Genomic DNA, 17,015 nt, shown 5'->3' on the forward strand with positions numbered 1-17,015 from the left:
TGCTGCCCACAGCCCATCCTAATGGAAGCCTTTAGCTAGCTGTTCAGCAAGCGAGAACAACAGGAGACGCTGTATAGTAAAACTGAACCAGATGGCGCTAATAAAGTCCTGTTGGATCACTAGTCTCGTTATTGACTGTCCCCCAGTCCAGGTAATGAAAGGATGCTGTTGACATGTCACACGTCATCCTGTCGCTATGTGGATTTGAATGGGATGTGACACAGCCTCTATATGGCTTTGCTGTGTTCTCTGACCCTGACCCTAACTTAGGAGTGTCACAGGCCTTTTCTTTATCATAAATACCAAAGCAGATGCTTTTTGTTGCTCTATATTATGATCCTGCAAGATAGCATTTTGTTAATTTTGATAGAGATAGGAAGGGTGAGAAAGAGAGGGATTCGGGCCAGCTGTGGGAAGGATTTAGCCTCATTTATATATATACGGTGTTATCAGGTGAGCAACCGGAGCATCCCGAACAAAAACAAATATCAGAGTTTTAAGTCTGGCTAATGATACGTTTTGATAGTATTGGCTGTGTTGAGTTGGGTGTTTGTTATCTTTGTGGTCAGGTTGTTATAAAAATTGCACATGTCACAAGTGTCATGTTGCACGTGTCCTGCAGCCTGCCAGCTCTAATGAGATAAATAAATACATTTAGTTGTGCCTACATACAGCCCCTGAAAGCTTGTTGAATTGTTATGAATGGGTGTAAGGATGCAGGATTGGAGAGGGGAGGGGGGGTGCATGATTGGCTGATGTTACATATGTCCTTGATTACCTTCCTGCTGCTTTTATTCTAATAAGTGACATTCTTTGTACTCCGTTGGACAGCTAGACAGTCTGACACACGATGAGAATAAATATTGCATGTGGTAGACATTAAGCTGTCATCCTGGCAAAAAGGAGAGATGGAGAATTCCATGCGGCATTCTGCTGCGCTACACTTTGCCTGCTCTTGTCACAATTGTCACATCTTGATGACTCTCCCCCCTCTCCCTCTCTCTCTCTCTCTCTCTCTCTCACACACACACATACACACACACACACACACACACACACACACACACACACACACACACACACACACACACACACACACACACACACACACACACACACACACACACACACACACACACACACACACACACACACACACACACACACACACACGCACACAACCCTTCCTTCCTCTCTTCCAGTCAACTGCAATGAATGACAGCACGACTACCCCATATAGAGAATTATTTTGGGTGATGTAGCATGTACTTCTGGGGGATTGCCGTTTGATTTCCTGGTGATTGTCCTCTCGCTTTCTTTTCCTTTTCTTTTTTCCTTGTCCTGAACAATACTTAAACACATTAACCAAGGCATTCCTATTTTGGGCAGATTTTCAAAAATATTCAAAATGTTTCCCTTTTTAATTATTGTTATTTTAATTAAAGAAATAGCGAAAATTGCAGATCAACAAGCTCACAAAGTGTCATGTGAGCTTGTAGATCAGCTATGTTTGCTATTTGTCCTACGAGGAAGTATATAGGGCTTAAGTGGTTAAACTAGGGCATAGCTACTAGGATGATGTGTCCTCTACTGTCGCCATGATGACAAAAGTGAGAATTATTATGTCCATCATGTGAAAAATCAACACAGATTTTAGTTTGTGTCAAGGACTCTGTCTTTGGAAAAATAGTGGGTGCACCAGAAGACAGAGAAAGTTGTTAAAAAAAAGGCCCGCTAGCATGTCCTTGAGGTGTGTCTGAGAGAGGATGCACGATGATGCACTTAATTAAAGCTGCTCCCATTGTGCCTGCTCTGGCTTCTGTTTCCCACTGCCCCTGACTGCTTTGAAGAGTGAAAGAAGTTCACAATATTGGCAATCGTGCGTGCGTGCGTGCGTGCGTGCGTGCGTGCGTGCGTGCGTGCGTGCGTGCGTGCGTGCGTGCGTGCGTGCGTGCGTGCGTGCGTGCGTGCGTGCGTGCGTGCGTGCGTGCGTGCGTTCATATGTGTGTTTGTGTACACAGGCACTTGTGAATTTGTGGATGTAGAATGTGTCAGCGAATGCGTGTGCCTGCCTGTGTCTGCATGTCTGTGCATGATAGTGTGTACCTCTGTGTGTGTGTGTACTCGCGTGCACGTGTGTGTGTGTGTGTGTGAGAGTGGGATTGTGTGTGCGTTCGTTCATTCATTCATTTGTTTGTGTATGTGTCATAGTGCTGCCTCTGTCTAAAGAGGCTGATGTGTGATGCCTCTCTATCCGGCAGTGGCCGCAGGGAGCAGAAAGCGTCTGCACTCATGTCCTCTCAGGAGCTCACCACTGGGAGGATGAAAAGCGTCCCACAGAGCCCCCGACTTCCCAGCCTCAAAAGCCACCATGAGCTCATACCTCTCATTTCTGTCTCCTTCCATCGAGGAAGGGAAGAGAGGGGGGGGGGGTCAGGATGCTGTGTGCCACAGCGACTCACTAAGGGGACACACAAGCAACCCCCAGGTTTATTACTTGACGACTCGGTGCCTAGCAATGCAAGCCAGTGGATGCCCAGATAATATGAAGTGGCTCCGTCACACAGGGCTGATATAACCCGGTTCAGGTGCTGAGATGGTTATTTTGGCTGCCTGTCCACCTGTGGGCGGGTCTGTAATGAATTTGGGAGAGAGGGTGAGGCTGGTAGTGGATTACTCCTTGGGCCTGTCAGCATTCAATTGCATCTGAAAGGAGGTGCTCAGAGTGGAGGCGCTGGGCTGTTTTGTCCCACAGCTTTTAGAGGCTTACCTGGCTAAGTACCGACGATAAAGCCTGCCTGTATGAATACACGATAGTGGCAGGCCCAGGTCATTGGCTCAGGTATCTGCACCTGTACTTCTGGAACTCCCATTGTTTCCTCCTCCGGAGTCGTTTAAGCAGATCAAAGCTCTGTAAAAAAAAGGGAAAAAAGCCTAGGGTAGCCCCAGGCATGCGGAAACACAGGAATTATTCCCCCTTCAGGATTCCCACACAAAAAAAGACAAATAGACAAGCCCCAGAGGGTGGCCCCTGTGGGACGTCTCCATTCAAACCCACTCTGTTGTGGAAGCTCCTTTTGTTTTTGATTGGTTGTCATTATTCCCCCATATATTGTGCTTTTAATTGGACTTATGATAAGTGCTGTAGGCGTGAAATCTTACAAGCTGCTCACTAAAGCTGTATATCTGGTGGTAAAATAAACAGATTCAGTAGTGATTGAAACAGACTAATGCATCTATAGCTTCAACACACAACTTTTTTGAGAATACCCTTAATAATTACTCTTAAATGTGTAGATATGTAAAGGTTGGGTAACGACATGCTTTAAAAGAAATGCCTACTTTTATTTGGTTTTGAAATATTCCTTCCTCCCTGAATTGAAGACCAGCAAAAAAGCAGCACAAACATGGCTTGTTCCTCCGTCTTGTTTGAGCCTTTTAAGCTGGTGAATGATTAGCAGAAATAATGTCCCTGTCACCCTTAATCACATTAAAACGTGGTTAACATTTAATTTTTCCCACTTGATATGCAAAAATTTCCACTAGATTTGCAGCAAAGGCCATTGGAATTCCATTACAAAAAGAATAAAAATTTCAGGCATCATTTGTTCAGAGTAGAATATGTAGACCAGAAAGTGCTGAATCTTTCTATTAACAGAGCGGTGAGAGATGGCACTTGATGCTGGGCATAATGGAAGAGTGACAAGACGCACACACACGTGCGTGTGCACACAGACACACACATACGTTTATGTGTGAATTTTTTGTTACTCATACTTGAATATCCTTTTTTATGCAAGATACATAATGCAAACACATTTTTTTCTCTATACACAAATTAGAATATAATAATGTCAGGCTATCTCGTATAGCCTAATGCAGATAATCTTACATAATGTTAACAACAAACTGGATATTAGAGCAAGTTTATACTATACCTACACAGTAACATGTCTGTTTAATTAAGAATGTAATACATTTTACTCTTAAGAGTGTAATTCTTTTTATATTTTTTTAAGATTTTACTATGTGTATTATGCATAAAATAAATTATTATTTTTTGTTTTTTCTGGCATCATAGAATGAGATGAGTTTGTCTAGATACGATTTTCGGTGGGACACTGGGGCAGCAGGGGCACCATGCCTCTTATTAATGCCCAAACATACTGTATAGGAACATGCTTTATAACGGTTCCAATTCATTATTCAGGAATTCATGCATTGCTACGATGTAAAATGAATAAATAAATAAATACATCTGCAGTAGGTTTTACATTTTATGTAATTTTATATTCCCACTCACAATTTCATACACATAATTGGAAGAGGTATAAATACAAATTGCAAAGTGGCATGACTAGACAGTAGTGAGGCCTAACTGAATTGGTTTTGGAAGTCATGTTGACGGAGCATCAAAGCTCTTAATTGACAGTGCTTTGTTTCCGGAGTTGAGGGAAGGGGGTGTATCATGTTCCTCTGGCAAGGTGTTTGTCTGGTCCCGTGTCACTCAGTGCAAGGACCTGGAGACCCCCATGCTCATTTACTGCTCACGTTCTCCATCTCGCCTTCACATTATTAAAATCATTCCTCAGCCTTCTACCAAGAGCCTCTTTGTTACTTGGCTGGCTCGGCTCAGCTCTGTCAAGTCTTCACCAATTACAGTCTCAGGTACAATGGTCTATTCACAGGATCACAGCCCTTGACTGGTGTGGGGAGAGTGATTTGTGAATCATTATTCAGCCGCCTGTAGAGAACGCGATACCTGAGGAATGCAAATAACATGCCACCGAATAGACAGCTATGCTCCTAAAAGTGACAAACTACAGCTGTTATTATCTCAGATTGGATTCTTTTCCCCTCTTGGAGAGCCAGTTATCTCCTCCGCTTTCAAGTTTTCAGTTTTGACTAAATGTATTTGATTTTTCTCAGTTTTTTTTGTATTATTATAATTTTTTGTCCTTTGTGAGATATGAGATGTGGCAAGCAGTGTATTGCAGCACCTGTCAAACCTCAGCTCTGCATATATAAGACTAGCAGAATGGGAAATATTAGATTATGATCCTTAATAGTTGTTTACTGAAAAGACAGAAACTCTGTCTTATGAAGCACTTGGTTTACCCCATAGTATTATAATTCAAGCTTGTGCTGGAAGAGGCATCCAGACCTATACAAGTAAAAATGGCATTTTCCTAAAGAGTCTTTCCCTGTCTAATATTATATATTGACAATCATTTTCAAGAAGTAGCGATGTGGTGTTGTAGGTGATGAAGCCGTGACATTGTTATTGGAGGAGATGTGGTATTGAGGTACCTCCCAGTCTTTGATTTCTTATGGACTTTAAATAGGAAACCAGGATTACAGATAATGACGGGGACCCTTTAGAATCAATCCAGCCTGAGCTCTGTCAGGCCTGCCGTGTGAAAATGGATTTGTGCGATGCTGTTCTTTGAGAATCGTCCAATCCCGGCCTGAAAGCGTGTGGGGCTAATCTCATAATTGCCCTGACCCCCTTATATTGTTCTGACTGAGAGTTACCATTAACTGTGAGGATATCTTTGTCCTACAATGTCAGGTGTCCTGCTGGATTGGAAGGCAAAAAAAGTTTAAAAAAAGAAAAGGAAAATAAACTCAAAGGGCTAAGGGAAAGACATTTATAAGTGGGAAAATGACACGTATTGTGTAATTTTATTTGTACTTCCTTTTGGCCTCATGGTAATTGTTTGGCTGTAGACTAGCTGTCAGAAAAAGAAAATCCTGATTGTTTGTTATCGTATCGGGGAGGTTATTTACTGTGCAGAATGACCTCTCGAATGATGAATCATGAGAACTATCCATAACAGCTTTTTAGCCCTTATCGATAGTTGCAGTGGAGAGAGACAGCGAACAGGGAGAGAGTAGGGGAGTGACATGCAGCAAGCGGTTAGGCTGGCCTGGCCGGGTGTCGAACCGGGGACTCACTGTCAGGCATTAGAGCAGTGTGTGGTAGGCGCTCTAACCACGTGCTATCAGGTGCCCCAGAATATTTATTTTTAATAGTTTGTAAATGCAGGTATTATTACAATACATTAAATCATTCTCAGTTGGAAAGCTTTAAAGAGAACACTATTGAGAAAGTGAAACTTTCATAAACGAAATCCCAACCTTTGAAGAGCAATCTCCTGTTAACGGTGCAGTAAACATTCATATGTTCCGCTGCTCTCATGAATATGCATCAGCCCAGAGATAACACTTGTATGTCAGTCAAGTTCTCTAAGCTGTGTGGCTGCTGTGTTGCCAGGTTGGTGAAAATCAAGGAGTGGGTGGATTGTCACGACCCCGGGGCCGTGGTCATCCCCTTCAGCGGAGGTCTGGAGAGCCATCTACAGGACCTGAGTGAAGAGGAGAGTCACAAGTACTGCACAGAGCACAAGACGCAGAGGTTAATTAGCATTCAGTCTCCCCGCACTTTATTATCAACTGTGTCCTCCACGCACTCCTTTAATTGCATGTGCTGATAGAATAATAAATGGCAGAGTAATTACCATTATAAAGCAAAGGATCCCTCTCTTTACGGAACAACTCAGTCAAAGGGTTTTCCTCTAAATTAAGTTTTTAACTGTCATCTGTCATCTGCAGGTATAATTATAACTTGGGCATTTTGGGTTTATTGTTCTCATGTGAAAACCTCTATGGAGAGAAAGAAATTGTGACAGCAGATTTTTTTTCTCTCTAGGCACAGAGCGAGGCGTTGGGTTGAATTCGTAAAAGTGCTAAATGAGTCTGTAAGCTTTCCAATTAATCAAAAGGACTCATCGGAGAGTTGAATGTCCTATGCGAAACGAAGTGACCCATCTTATTAATTTAATGAGTTTATATTGGAATGAATGGGGCCTCACCACTGAACTGAACTTGGGACCATGAATAATTATACTGATAAAGAATTCCTTAAACCTTACTTTAATTTAGGATTTCTCCGTGTAAACTGAATTTCCTATACCTGCATGTGTCTTCCTCCTTCCACCAGTATCCTGACCAAGATCATTAAGACAGGCTACTCAACTCTTCAGCTTGAATACTTCTTCACTGCTGGACCAGATGAGGTCCGTGCATAGACCATTCGGGTAAGGACCAGGCGCTGGTTGGGCACGCATGTGCGCATGCGTACACTCAAACACACACACACACACACACACATACACACGCACGCACGCACGCACGCACGCACGCACGCACGCACACACGCACGCACGCACGCACGCACGCACGCACGCACGCACGCACGCACGCACGCACGCACGCACAGACACATGTACACACATACATGCTCAGCGTTCCACCCTGCTGGCACCCTCACTGATATCACACACTTTCAACTTTGTCATGGTTGTGCCTTAGCTAGTCATTACAGGCCAAGGATAACTTCAATTACTGGTGAGCTGCTGAACAGTGAAAGTGGGGGTACATTGATTGAGGAGGGCAACAATTGATTTTGCCCATTACGTCCATGAGAATGTTTCCATCCTGCGCAGATCTGCCTGCCCTCCTCCTGCCGCTAGAGATAAGGAGCCCGTGCATTGTGCCTGCCTAATCTGTGTGACGGGGGCTGTCTGTGCCAAAATTGATGTCGCTTTTCATTTGACCGTTTGTGGGCCTCGCTGGGGGCTCCACCTCCCTGTGTGTCTCAGTTTACTGAGCCCGGCCCGCCAAGGGCTTTGTGCAACAGGATCGCAGGATTTACATCGATACAGATGTTGTCTGGCGTACTGCTATTGTTCACATGGGAGTTCTACAGGGGATGGCTCAGATAGACAGAAAAAAAAGAGAAAGAAATGAACGGAAGAGAAATTCATTTGAAACTTTTTGAAACCTTTGGGCTTTGAGTTGTACCATGTGTGTTATTCATATCATAGCTTTATGTGCTGATATCAGTTTAGAATGAATGGCTTATTACATTCTTTTTTCTGCATCCCTGTAAGATCAGCGTTATGGCAACAACATAAAACAAACTGGACAAAAAAACACAAGCTGTTACATTTATTGTCATATTCCTGTTACCATTTCTATTGAAAGAAAAATAACAAATAAGATATTTTAACCACTGGCTATTTTTGAGAAATTTGCCAATAATGACTAGAAAACTAGAAATGCCAGGGTTTGTGTGGTAAGATGCATTGACTGGTAAAGACATACAAAAGATGGTTATGTCTTAATACACATATATAAATCCAGACACTAATCTAGTATAACTTTTAATTACTTAATTGCTTAATTACTTTATTTATTTATTTATTTATTTATTTATTTATACTCTTCTTGCTATTACATCCATTATTACTGTTCTTGTTGCTGTTAGCAAGACAAATGCAGTCATTTCCACCAGCATTTTGCTGTTTGTACAGTACCTGTATGACAGTGACAAATAAACACTCTTGACTCTCGATACTTGGTGAAGAGTTTCTAAGATCAGACCAGATCAACAGTTTATTAAAGTACACAGTGTCAGCTATTAAAACTTTATTTTCATCCCTCTTGCGTAATGATACATCTTAGTTGGATTTCATCTCTAGGACACACTGTCTCTTCATGTGAGTCATTCACCAGAATCACCACAAACCTTAAGTTAAATCAGGTCTTCTCACTGGGTCATTTTACTATAGAGATCAATGTAAATAATAGTTTGCAGGAACCCCATTGCCGAACTGACCCTGTATACTGTAACCTCTGGAACTGTGGTGGGAGACTATGGCTGATAGTTTAACACAGGGTCTGGACACTGGCTGCAGATCAATGCATTCATTACACTCTAAAACAAGGTATTATAGGGAAAAGTTGACTATAAATCCCATTAGATAGATAGATTGGCAACAGTTAAAAGCACTGTATCAAGAATTGAAATTGTCAAAATGGATTAATCACAAAAAAGCAGAAGCTTGTTTCCATTGTGGTCCATTATAAAACAAACAACACCCAACAAACTATTCAAACACCGTATAATACTGTATAACACGGTACATTGAACTGTGACCTGCAGTATTTGAGGTTTGCCAGATTATTTGGGAGGAAGACATCAACAGACCAAATATGTTATACGTGTCAAACAAAATAATTATTTTCGTTGCTCAGCTGAAAATACAATAACAATAGTTATTGTCCAAGAGCATTTTTTTTTTACCAATTTCCAAAACTGTAGTATCAGTAGCTCATACAGAGAGCATACATTCTGTACTTTGGCCACTATACATTCTGTACTTTGCTGAATAATCTTAATTTTACCATATATTGATGTATTGATTTTCAACTTAAATCCAAATCATCTAAACATTGATTTAGTTTATGTATTTTACTGCTGTAGAACGACTCACAGATGCACTGATGCATTCATGAATGGGAATATCTGCCTATTTAGGGACCTTGGGGACTATTTTATAGCTTCTCACTTTTAAAGACAATATGTGAGTGAGAAGAAAAGATGAGATCACTGCTGTTGTTTTTTACAGCTAGGAAACTTTACATTTTATTCAGGTTGCATCATAGTCTTTAGGGGCATACTTGTCCCAGCATGAGCAATGTTCTTACTATATGCAAGGAAGTGCCGGCACACTTAAAAAGCTCTACTTACAAACATGGTTGTCCTCCTCAACTTAACTGATTACAGCTAGCCTTGATTGTGGGTGAGAGGCATTTAGTCAGGTAAGCATCAGTGAGTAACTATATTAAGCCAATACATCTTGCATTGTAAAAACTCCACTCAGTAATGTCGTGGTCCTAAGTCCTTTAGCATGCTTTATTAGGCAGCCTCGAGGTGACCATTATCTATCAGCCTTCTCTGCATAGTTCTTAACTAGGACAATGTGGATCTCTTGTAATGCGGCATATAAAAAAAAAAAAAAACTCCCCTAATCTATTTTTCTCCAGATAGACAAACCTTGATGCTGATTAATGGTAGTTAAACTCACAAGCACTCCGTCAATGAGATTGCATGGGGATGGTAATGTATTGGAGTCATTAAATACACATCATTCTTTTGGCATGAAATATGTTGACCCCAACCTGATTATATACATAATTAAAACCGCTCAACAGTTCCTGAGCACAGCGCTGCAGAGCAGAGAGAGAGAGGGAGCAGGTCGACAGGCAGGAGTCATAATGATACAGAGCGACCGTGTCACTTGTTTGGGTCATTTGTCATTTCCCTCCAGCATTATTTCAATGCATATAAATTGCACATTTTATCACTCACCAGTTGTGACTTCTGCTGCTAAATGGGATTGAATGTACAAAGAATTTATCACACTGTTAAAATGTTATTTTGTCCTCTTTGAATTGGCATCTGAAATCATTTTGTATTTTTCACGGTCAACCCATGGCGACTAAGGGCACATTTAAATTGTACGTTAAAATAAAAAATAAAATCATAACCCTCTGTTCCAAGTCAATTTAAAGTAGGCCTAATGAAAAACAGCTTGTTCTCTGATATTTGTTGTGCTTTATGGCACCCTATGTACCACAACAAAACATTATTGAGTGTACGTTTTAGCATCGCCAAACTTTGGGCATTTCAAAGTAAGGTGTGGTGCAGTAAGGTCAATACACTACTGGCTGTTCACTGCAACACTAGCTCTGCTGTTATGATCGCAGAGCAGAGCAGCAACCCACAATGAGGCAAGATTGCTTGGACAGAAATCAATACCACCAAGGAATGGGAATCAGAAAGCATTGATAGCAGTGCCGGGTCCTTATCGGACTCTAGGCTGCCCTGGCAGGGCACAGCCGAGTGGAGAGCTATCCAGAAATCAGGACCGAGGCAGGAACACCCCTGACCCAGCACACCCCCTAGTGATGCACGTCGCTGTTCCCCCTATCAAACACGGTGTCATTCGCTTGCTGTAATCCATCTTCTCCAAAACAATTCATTTGCCTTACATGTCCTCTCTTTCCCTTCCCTGTGACAGAAAGGAACTAAGGCTCCACAGGCTGCAGGGAAGATCCATACGGACTTTGAGAAGGGCTTCATTATGGCAGAAGTAATGAAATTCCAAGATTTTAAAGAGGAAGGCAGCGAGAACGCTGTCAAGGTGAGCCATCAGGGTGCGAGTGGAGACGAGGGGAAGTCTCCTGTGATCAGTGGAGCTGACAGTCACCACACAGCTCCCACTGCAAACCACTCTTCACCTTTACTCAGGGGAAGAAATTACTGCACACACTCCAGGACCAATCCTGACAAGCCAACTGATTCTGGCTCTAAACACTGCCATTGTGTTCCAGCTGTGCATATCTTTATCACATTGTGTCTTAACTGGCTCATGGTAGGTCTTGCTCATAGCTCAGCCTGGTCTCTCAGAGGTAGTACGTCTTCACTTCAACAGGCATTTAGCAGATCTATAGTGCAGGCTGTTGGCTTAGCGCTCTTTGTTGCCAAATCCCCAAGCCACCATGGGCATGTGACAGTGATATAAAGAGACAAGTTAAATAAAGTGTGAAATTCTTTAAATAAGGACTGTTTCATGGATGAGTGTTACAGATATGTGACTTGCATATCTTTTGTATCTTCTTCTTTTTTACTGGTCTGTGCCTTTTACACATGCACAGCCCTGTCAAATATAATAACTGATTTTTATGGTGAATTTGTGAAGACAGTTATACACTATATACTGCAGGTACAGTACCGTGCACTTGTGCCAGGGGTAACGTTTCAAAACCTTTTGTGGCTTTGAATCAAGTAAATTCAACTGGCATTGACTCAGACCTGCTATGTGTGATCAGCAGTGTCTTCAGACCCTGTCATACGAACATGCTATTCTCCAAACAACTTCTTCCCACTCACGTTTTTAATCCACTGACGGCTACACACCACATCAACAATATGCCATTGAAAGCACAAATGTGAAATGGAAGTATTACGACAACAATCCAAAAACATTTGTAACTATCTAAACCTTTTAAACGATATTATTTAATTTAATATTTAATTCATTGCCAATGTATTGTCCCCTCTCTTCATAAACTGGCAGCAGAGGGTGAAATGTGTGTCCCTGGGGTGGGGGGGGGGGGGGTGATACTGGGGCAGGAGGTTGCATCATTGTTATCCAAGGTTGAGATCTGAGTGTTAGATCCTTACTGCATGCTCTCTTTATAATCTTTTCCCCTTTTGGGGCCTCATAGGAACATGGAGCGCTTTTGACTGTGGCATTAAGGCCCATGCTATTTAATGACAGTTGTGGGAATAGGCTGTCTGAATAGGGCCAGTGTATGGGGATATCACATTATTAGTAATCATATCTGCTTAAGCCAAGCATGCTCCTCCAGATGGCTGCTTTCAAGTGCAAATGAACCAGTTAGACGTGTCTGCTTTAATACATACTCGGCAACCACAAATAGCCATTGATTTTTTTTTTCTGTCTCCCTCTCCAACCAGTGTTCCTGGTGGTATTGAGCTTGGATTAAATAGTCTCCTGAGCCTTTAAAGGGACATTGATTTTTTTCTAATTAATTGTGCGCTGTGCAGAACCAGAATGCATAAACCTGTCCATATTAGCACTTCAAGTCAATTATTTTTTTTGAATTTTGTGAGAGAAGGAAAGAAATCACATCTTGCATACGAAAGAAGTTTCCTTGAGAACTACGGAATCAAAGACTTTACTAATTAAATTAACTGTGATGGAAATGGCCAAAAAATAAGTGTATTTACTCCCTGGGATTGGGAATGTAGACCTTGAGGAACGTGTGTGTGTACGTGCACACACTCACACACATGCGCACGCACGCATGCGCGCACACACACGCACGCACGCACGCACGCACGCACGCACGCACGCACGCACGCACGCACGCACACGCACACACACACACACACACACACACACACACAGTTTTCTTTATGTATGAGAATATAATGTAATACACAAATTCATACTTTTCAATTATTTATTTATTTGTTTGTTTACTTAATATGTCTGTAATTTTTTTCATTCTGTTTGCCATCTTACAGGCAGCGGGGAAGTACAGACAACAGGGAAGAAACTATATCGTTGAGGACGGAGACATTATCTTTTTCAAATTCAATGCACCAAATGCACCGAAGAAAAAGTGAAGACCTGTCAGCTGGCATACTGGAATGCACTGCCCAGGGTATCAATTGTCTTTGTTTGTAATTTACAGTAGACTGCTGTCTGTCAGGTCACCCCAGCCAAAGTCACCCACTGCCTCGGTTTCGCTGTTTGTTTTTCTGTCCCAGGGTATTGTGCCCTCCGCCCTTCGATCGACCACGCCACTCCAGCGCCGTTACCAAAGCCCAGGTTCACTAAAAACCCTGACAGCTTTGCTATTTAAGATCAGGATCAGACCCCACTCCAAAATGTAGCAGCATTTGAAGAAGCGTATTACTCTCCAGATACTTCATTAATCTCCATCACTGGTGCCAGCCGTGACACAGCTGACAGCGGGGACAATGCCACCTGCTCCTCTCCCCCTTCTACAGATAATGCATGTTTTACAGTAGCCCAGATGTCTACACTCAATAAAACATTTGACAAAACCAGGCCGTGTGTGTTTGGGGATGTCTGTATTGAGTGGGGCGCTGCATGGGGACGGTGATAGGAGTCCTGCCCGCCACTGATTAGAGAATTAAAAAGGCACATCTGACAGTGGCTTTAGCAGACAGGCGACAACTACAATTGTATCTGTAAAGCGATGCTTATTTTAGAAGGGTAAAATGTGTGATGCTGATTATCCATGCCAGAGAAATTGCCAGTTGGAATGATCATTTGTATTATGTTTGAATTAACCTTTCCATTCCAGTCATATTATTTTGGTCGTGGAAATACTCAATCGCTGTTTCCATTCACGGCTGATGAATATGTGCGTTGTTATTGTACTGTATCCTTACCCCAAACAATCATCAAACGTGCAAGCTAAAATGATGCCTCGTAATGTTTACAGTTTGCTCACTTGCATCACAGAACTAGAAGGAAACAATGTCTACAAACGAAGAGAGAAATATTCATTTGAAACACACTTTCACAAAAGTCTTTCATTTTATTGTGAACACATTGTGAATGGTAACAATCTGAAAGAAAACTGTTCAGAATTCCCTGGGCTGTAGAAGTGTTTTACTCACCTCTATACTTTGTGTGTAAGTGTTTGTGAAGCGTTTATGCTGATGGACTGTATGGCTGCGGTGGTGGTGCTCCAAAGTTAGATTTTGTTCACCACAGGAGTCAGAACACACAGCTGTACATAAGTGCCCACTGTCCTTAGTTGAATATCTTGTCTAATACTGCAGAGAACAAAATGGCCCATAGATGGGAACAAAAAGATTGAATAAATGTTTTGGGATGGTGACATTCTAATCAATTTGAAAAACATTGATTTGATTAAAGACAATTCAAAAACAGCCAAGTAAATCTGCTATTTTTCTTTTACGTAAAACATTTCGCTTATGATGACATGCCCAAAACAAATTGAGACACATCACGCAGCTGCATAATGTAGTTTAAAAAGTCAAATAATGGCCGATATATCTAATGTATGGTGTATACACGTTTAGAAAGGATGTGTTTATGGAGCAGAGGCTTTGCCAGCACTCCAAACATAGTGTTTGGTATGGAAATAAAGTTGGATTACAGTCTTGAAGAGATGTAGGATAGCGCTCTTCATGATTTGATAAGAGGAAGGATATATGATGACACCTGAATCAAACAACATTAAGGCTGTTTTGCCTTGTAGCTTAATCACTGACACATGGAAGAGACACACTCCAATATCAAGCACATGCTTCCATTGTTAGTTTATTACAGTTATCATATGCTGTGTTATTCCATACAGCAACTGGGGCATTTTAAGCTGAGCGTTGGCTAAGTGAAACCATGAGAATCCTCTGGAGAGCACAATGGGGGCTTGAGACAAAGCTGTTTTTGCATTCTTCTTGGGCGAGAATTGTGGTGTTGGCCAACCTAGAAACCCCACGTTGAAGATCATTCATCTGCTGAAGTTTTGAGGCACTGGGATTGACAAGTTTTTCCCAGTGGTCTGGGTCTGAGTATTTTGTTTTTCATAAAGTGACAGTAAATCTTTTTTGTGAACAGTAATAAAGCTATTTAGAACCATGTATGTGTTCCATTGGGACAATATACCACAAGAGTCTTCTTGTTCTTTAATCATGTCATAAGTAGGCCGTTTCAGACTATAAGATCCACAAGATCATATCATAAAAAAGAACCAGAAATAATTAATTATCTCATTAGATGCCCTTTTTCATATATGACCTGGTCTAAGTGTACTGATTTTGTGGAACAAAAATCCTCTCGCTTATGTAGCAATTAAGGCACCATGTTTAAAATAGTGTACAAATCCAAACACATGATCTGGTTTAAAACAGTAGCTTATGGAGCTAAGTTATAGAACTGCAAGATTGTCTGTTGGTGCAAATCTTCTGTCAGCATCATCAATCATGCGGTGCCATTCTGCCCAGAGGCAAACCACAATGGCACTAGACCAAGAATGGCATACAGAAAGCCTGTCTTAAAAAAGTACACACATAAAAGGACGAGGCCCCTATTGTAAATCACATGCACACCAAAGAACTTGGAGAATTAAAAAAAATATTTATGAGTTATGACAAATAAACACAAATAACCAATGGTATTTTTTCACAGCCATAACTACACACAAAGGATTTGTGTTGGGAAATTCCATGGCTATCATAGGCACATTGTATCATATCATTATGGAAAGGAAATTATCCCTATTTTGGATTACAATGAAACTGTTGCAATGGGTTGTTATAAATATTGTTTGTTGAATACGATGTTCAATTGTAGATGTACTGGAAATATCTAAAATCCCTCTAGAATAGTTACTGGACTAAAACGGCAATTTCCTATTTATCGACTGCAATAGATTTCCACTGAATAATATTTTTCAGTATGGACTTTGGAGTTTTGATTTATTGTTATCTCCCTTGGGACAATAAGCCTGCCATAGCAAAGTTTATTGAAAAGAATGCCATCAAGGTTTGAAAGGAGTGTCTTAGTAAGCAGTGTGTAACTTACCAAAAGAGATTGACTGATTTAAGTTTTCACTTTCCTCTGCTGCATTTATTACTGTCACAGTTATCACTGCTATGAAATGATTGCCACAATTACAGTGCAAGATTACTTCAGACTTGGTCACCTGTGTGAGTACAGCATTTCTGCACACTGCCTATTTGTATTCATAGTGCTGCACAGCGAGAGGCATTGCACTGAATGTCTAACGGAGACAAGTTACATCCATAAAACATTAATTCTATACAACATTACATGTTATAACATTCTCTCATTTTGACCCCCAAAAGACTACACAAAGGCCTAAAGCCTATCATGTGAACATCGGCTGACACATCCAACCAAGCATTGTTTGTGCAACTGTTGAATTTGAGTGCATGAAGGCAAACCAATGTGACCTGTTCCTGTGTCTGCACTGCTGCTTCACTCCCACTGGGTAATTGTTCTAGTCTTCACAGGTCCCTCTCACCAGGTGTATAGAAGGTCAGTCAATAGAATGTGATTTCCCCTGTCTAGAGCTGCAGTGGGTGACAAACTAAAGCCTAATTTATAGTCCCGACTCCCTACAGTATAGACTACTACAGTCGTGTGATGGAATATAAATTAAGCTTAAAATTCAGAGGAGGGGTCTGAAGACAAATGTTCAGGCAAATAGTGTCTTGTGCAGGCCAATTTCCTCCAGAATGTCAGAGTTGGTGTTGGTATTAAAGGAGAATTCCGGACAAATTAAGTGTTATCTTTGATGTCTCGTTACTCACCTACCGATGTGAAAAGTAGCGTTCTTTTTTTTCATATATTCCCCTGTCGTCATTTTTTAAACACCCTCCGTTGTTATAATGGGAGCCGCTGGGTTAGTGAAGTTCGTCTATTATAACCGATGCAATGTTATTTTTTTCTCTACTACGATTCATTGTAGAGTCTCATGATAGTCAAACATGCGCTGAAAATTCCTGCGAGCCTGCCGTTAATGGCGAACGATTTAACACTGGTTGC

At 41.4% G+C, this 17,015-nt stretch overlaps 1 protein-coding gene across 1 annotated transcript in view; it reads left to right on the top strand.

Annotated features, from left to right (window-relative positions):
* The window catches only part of LOC308106045 (obg-like ATPase 1), a gene marked incomplete at its 3' end in the record, with an annotated part of 39,868 nt that extends 26,799 nt beyond the window's left edge, over positions 1–13,069 (top strand). Inside the window, 5 exon segments of the mRNA XM_080457052.1 lie at positions 6,278–6,418; positions 7,004–7,088; positions 7,092–7,100; positions 10,932–11,054; positions 12,968–13,069. Of these exon segments, the coding sequence (XP_080313178.1) occupies positions 6,278–6,418; positions 7,004–7,088; positions 7,092–7,100; positions 10,932–11,054; positions 12,968–13,069 (460 nt within the window).
* Between the last annotated feature and the right edge of the window lie 3,946 nt (positions 13,070–17,015).

Source organism: Gymnoscopelus braueri (assembly GCF_963280865.1).
Source record: "Gymnoscopelus braueri genome assembly, chromosome: 18".
Taxonomy (NCBI): domain Eukaryota; kingdom Metazoa; phylum Chordata; class Actinopteri; order Myctophiformes; family Myctophidae; genus Gymnoscopelus; species Gymnoscopelus braueri.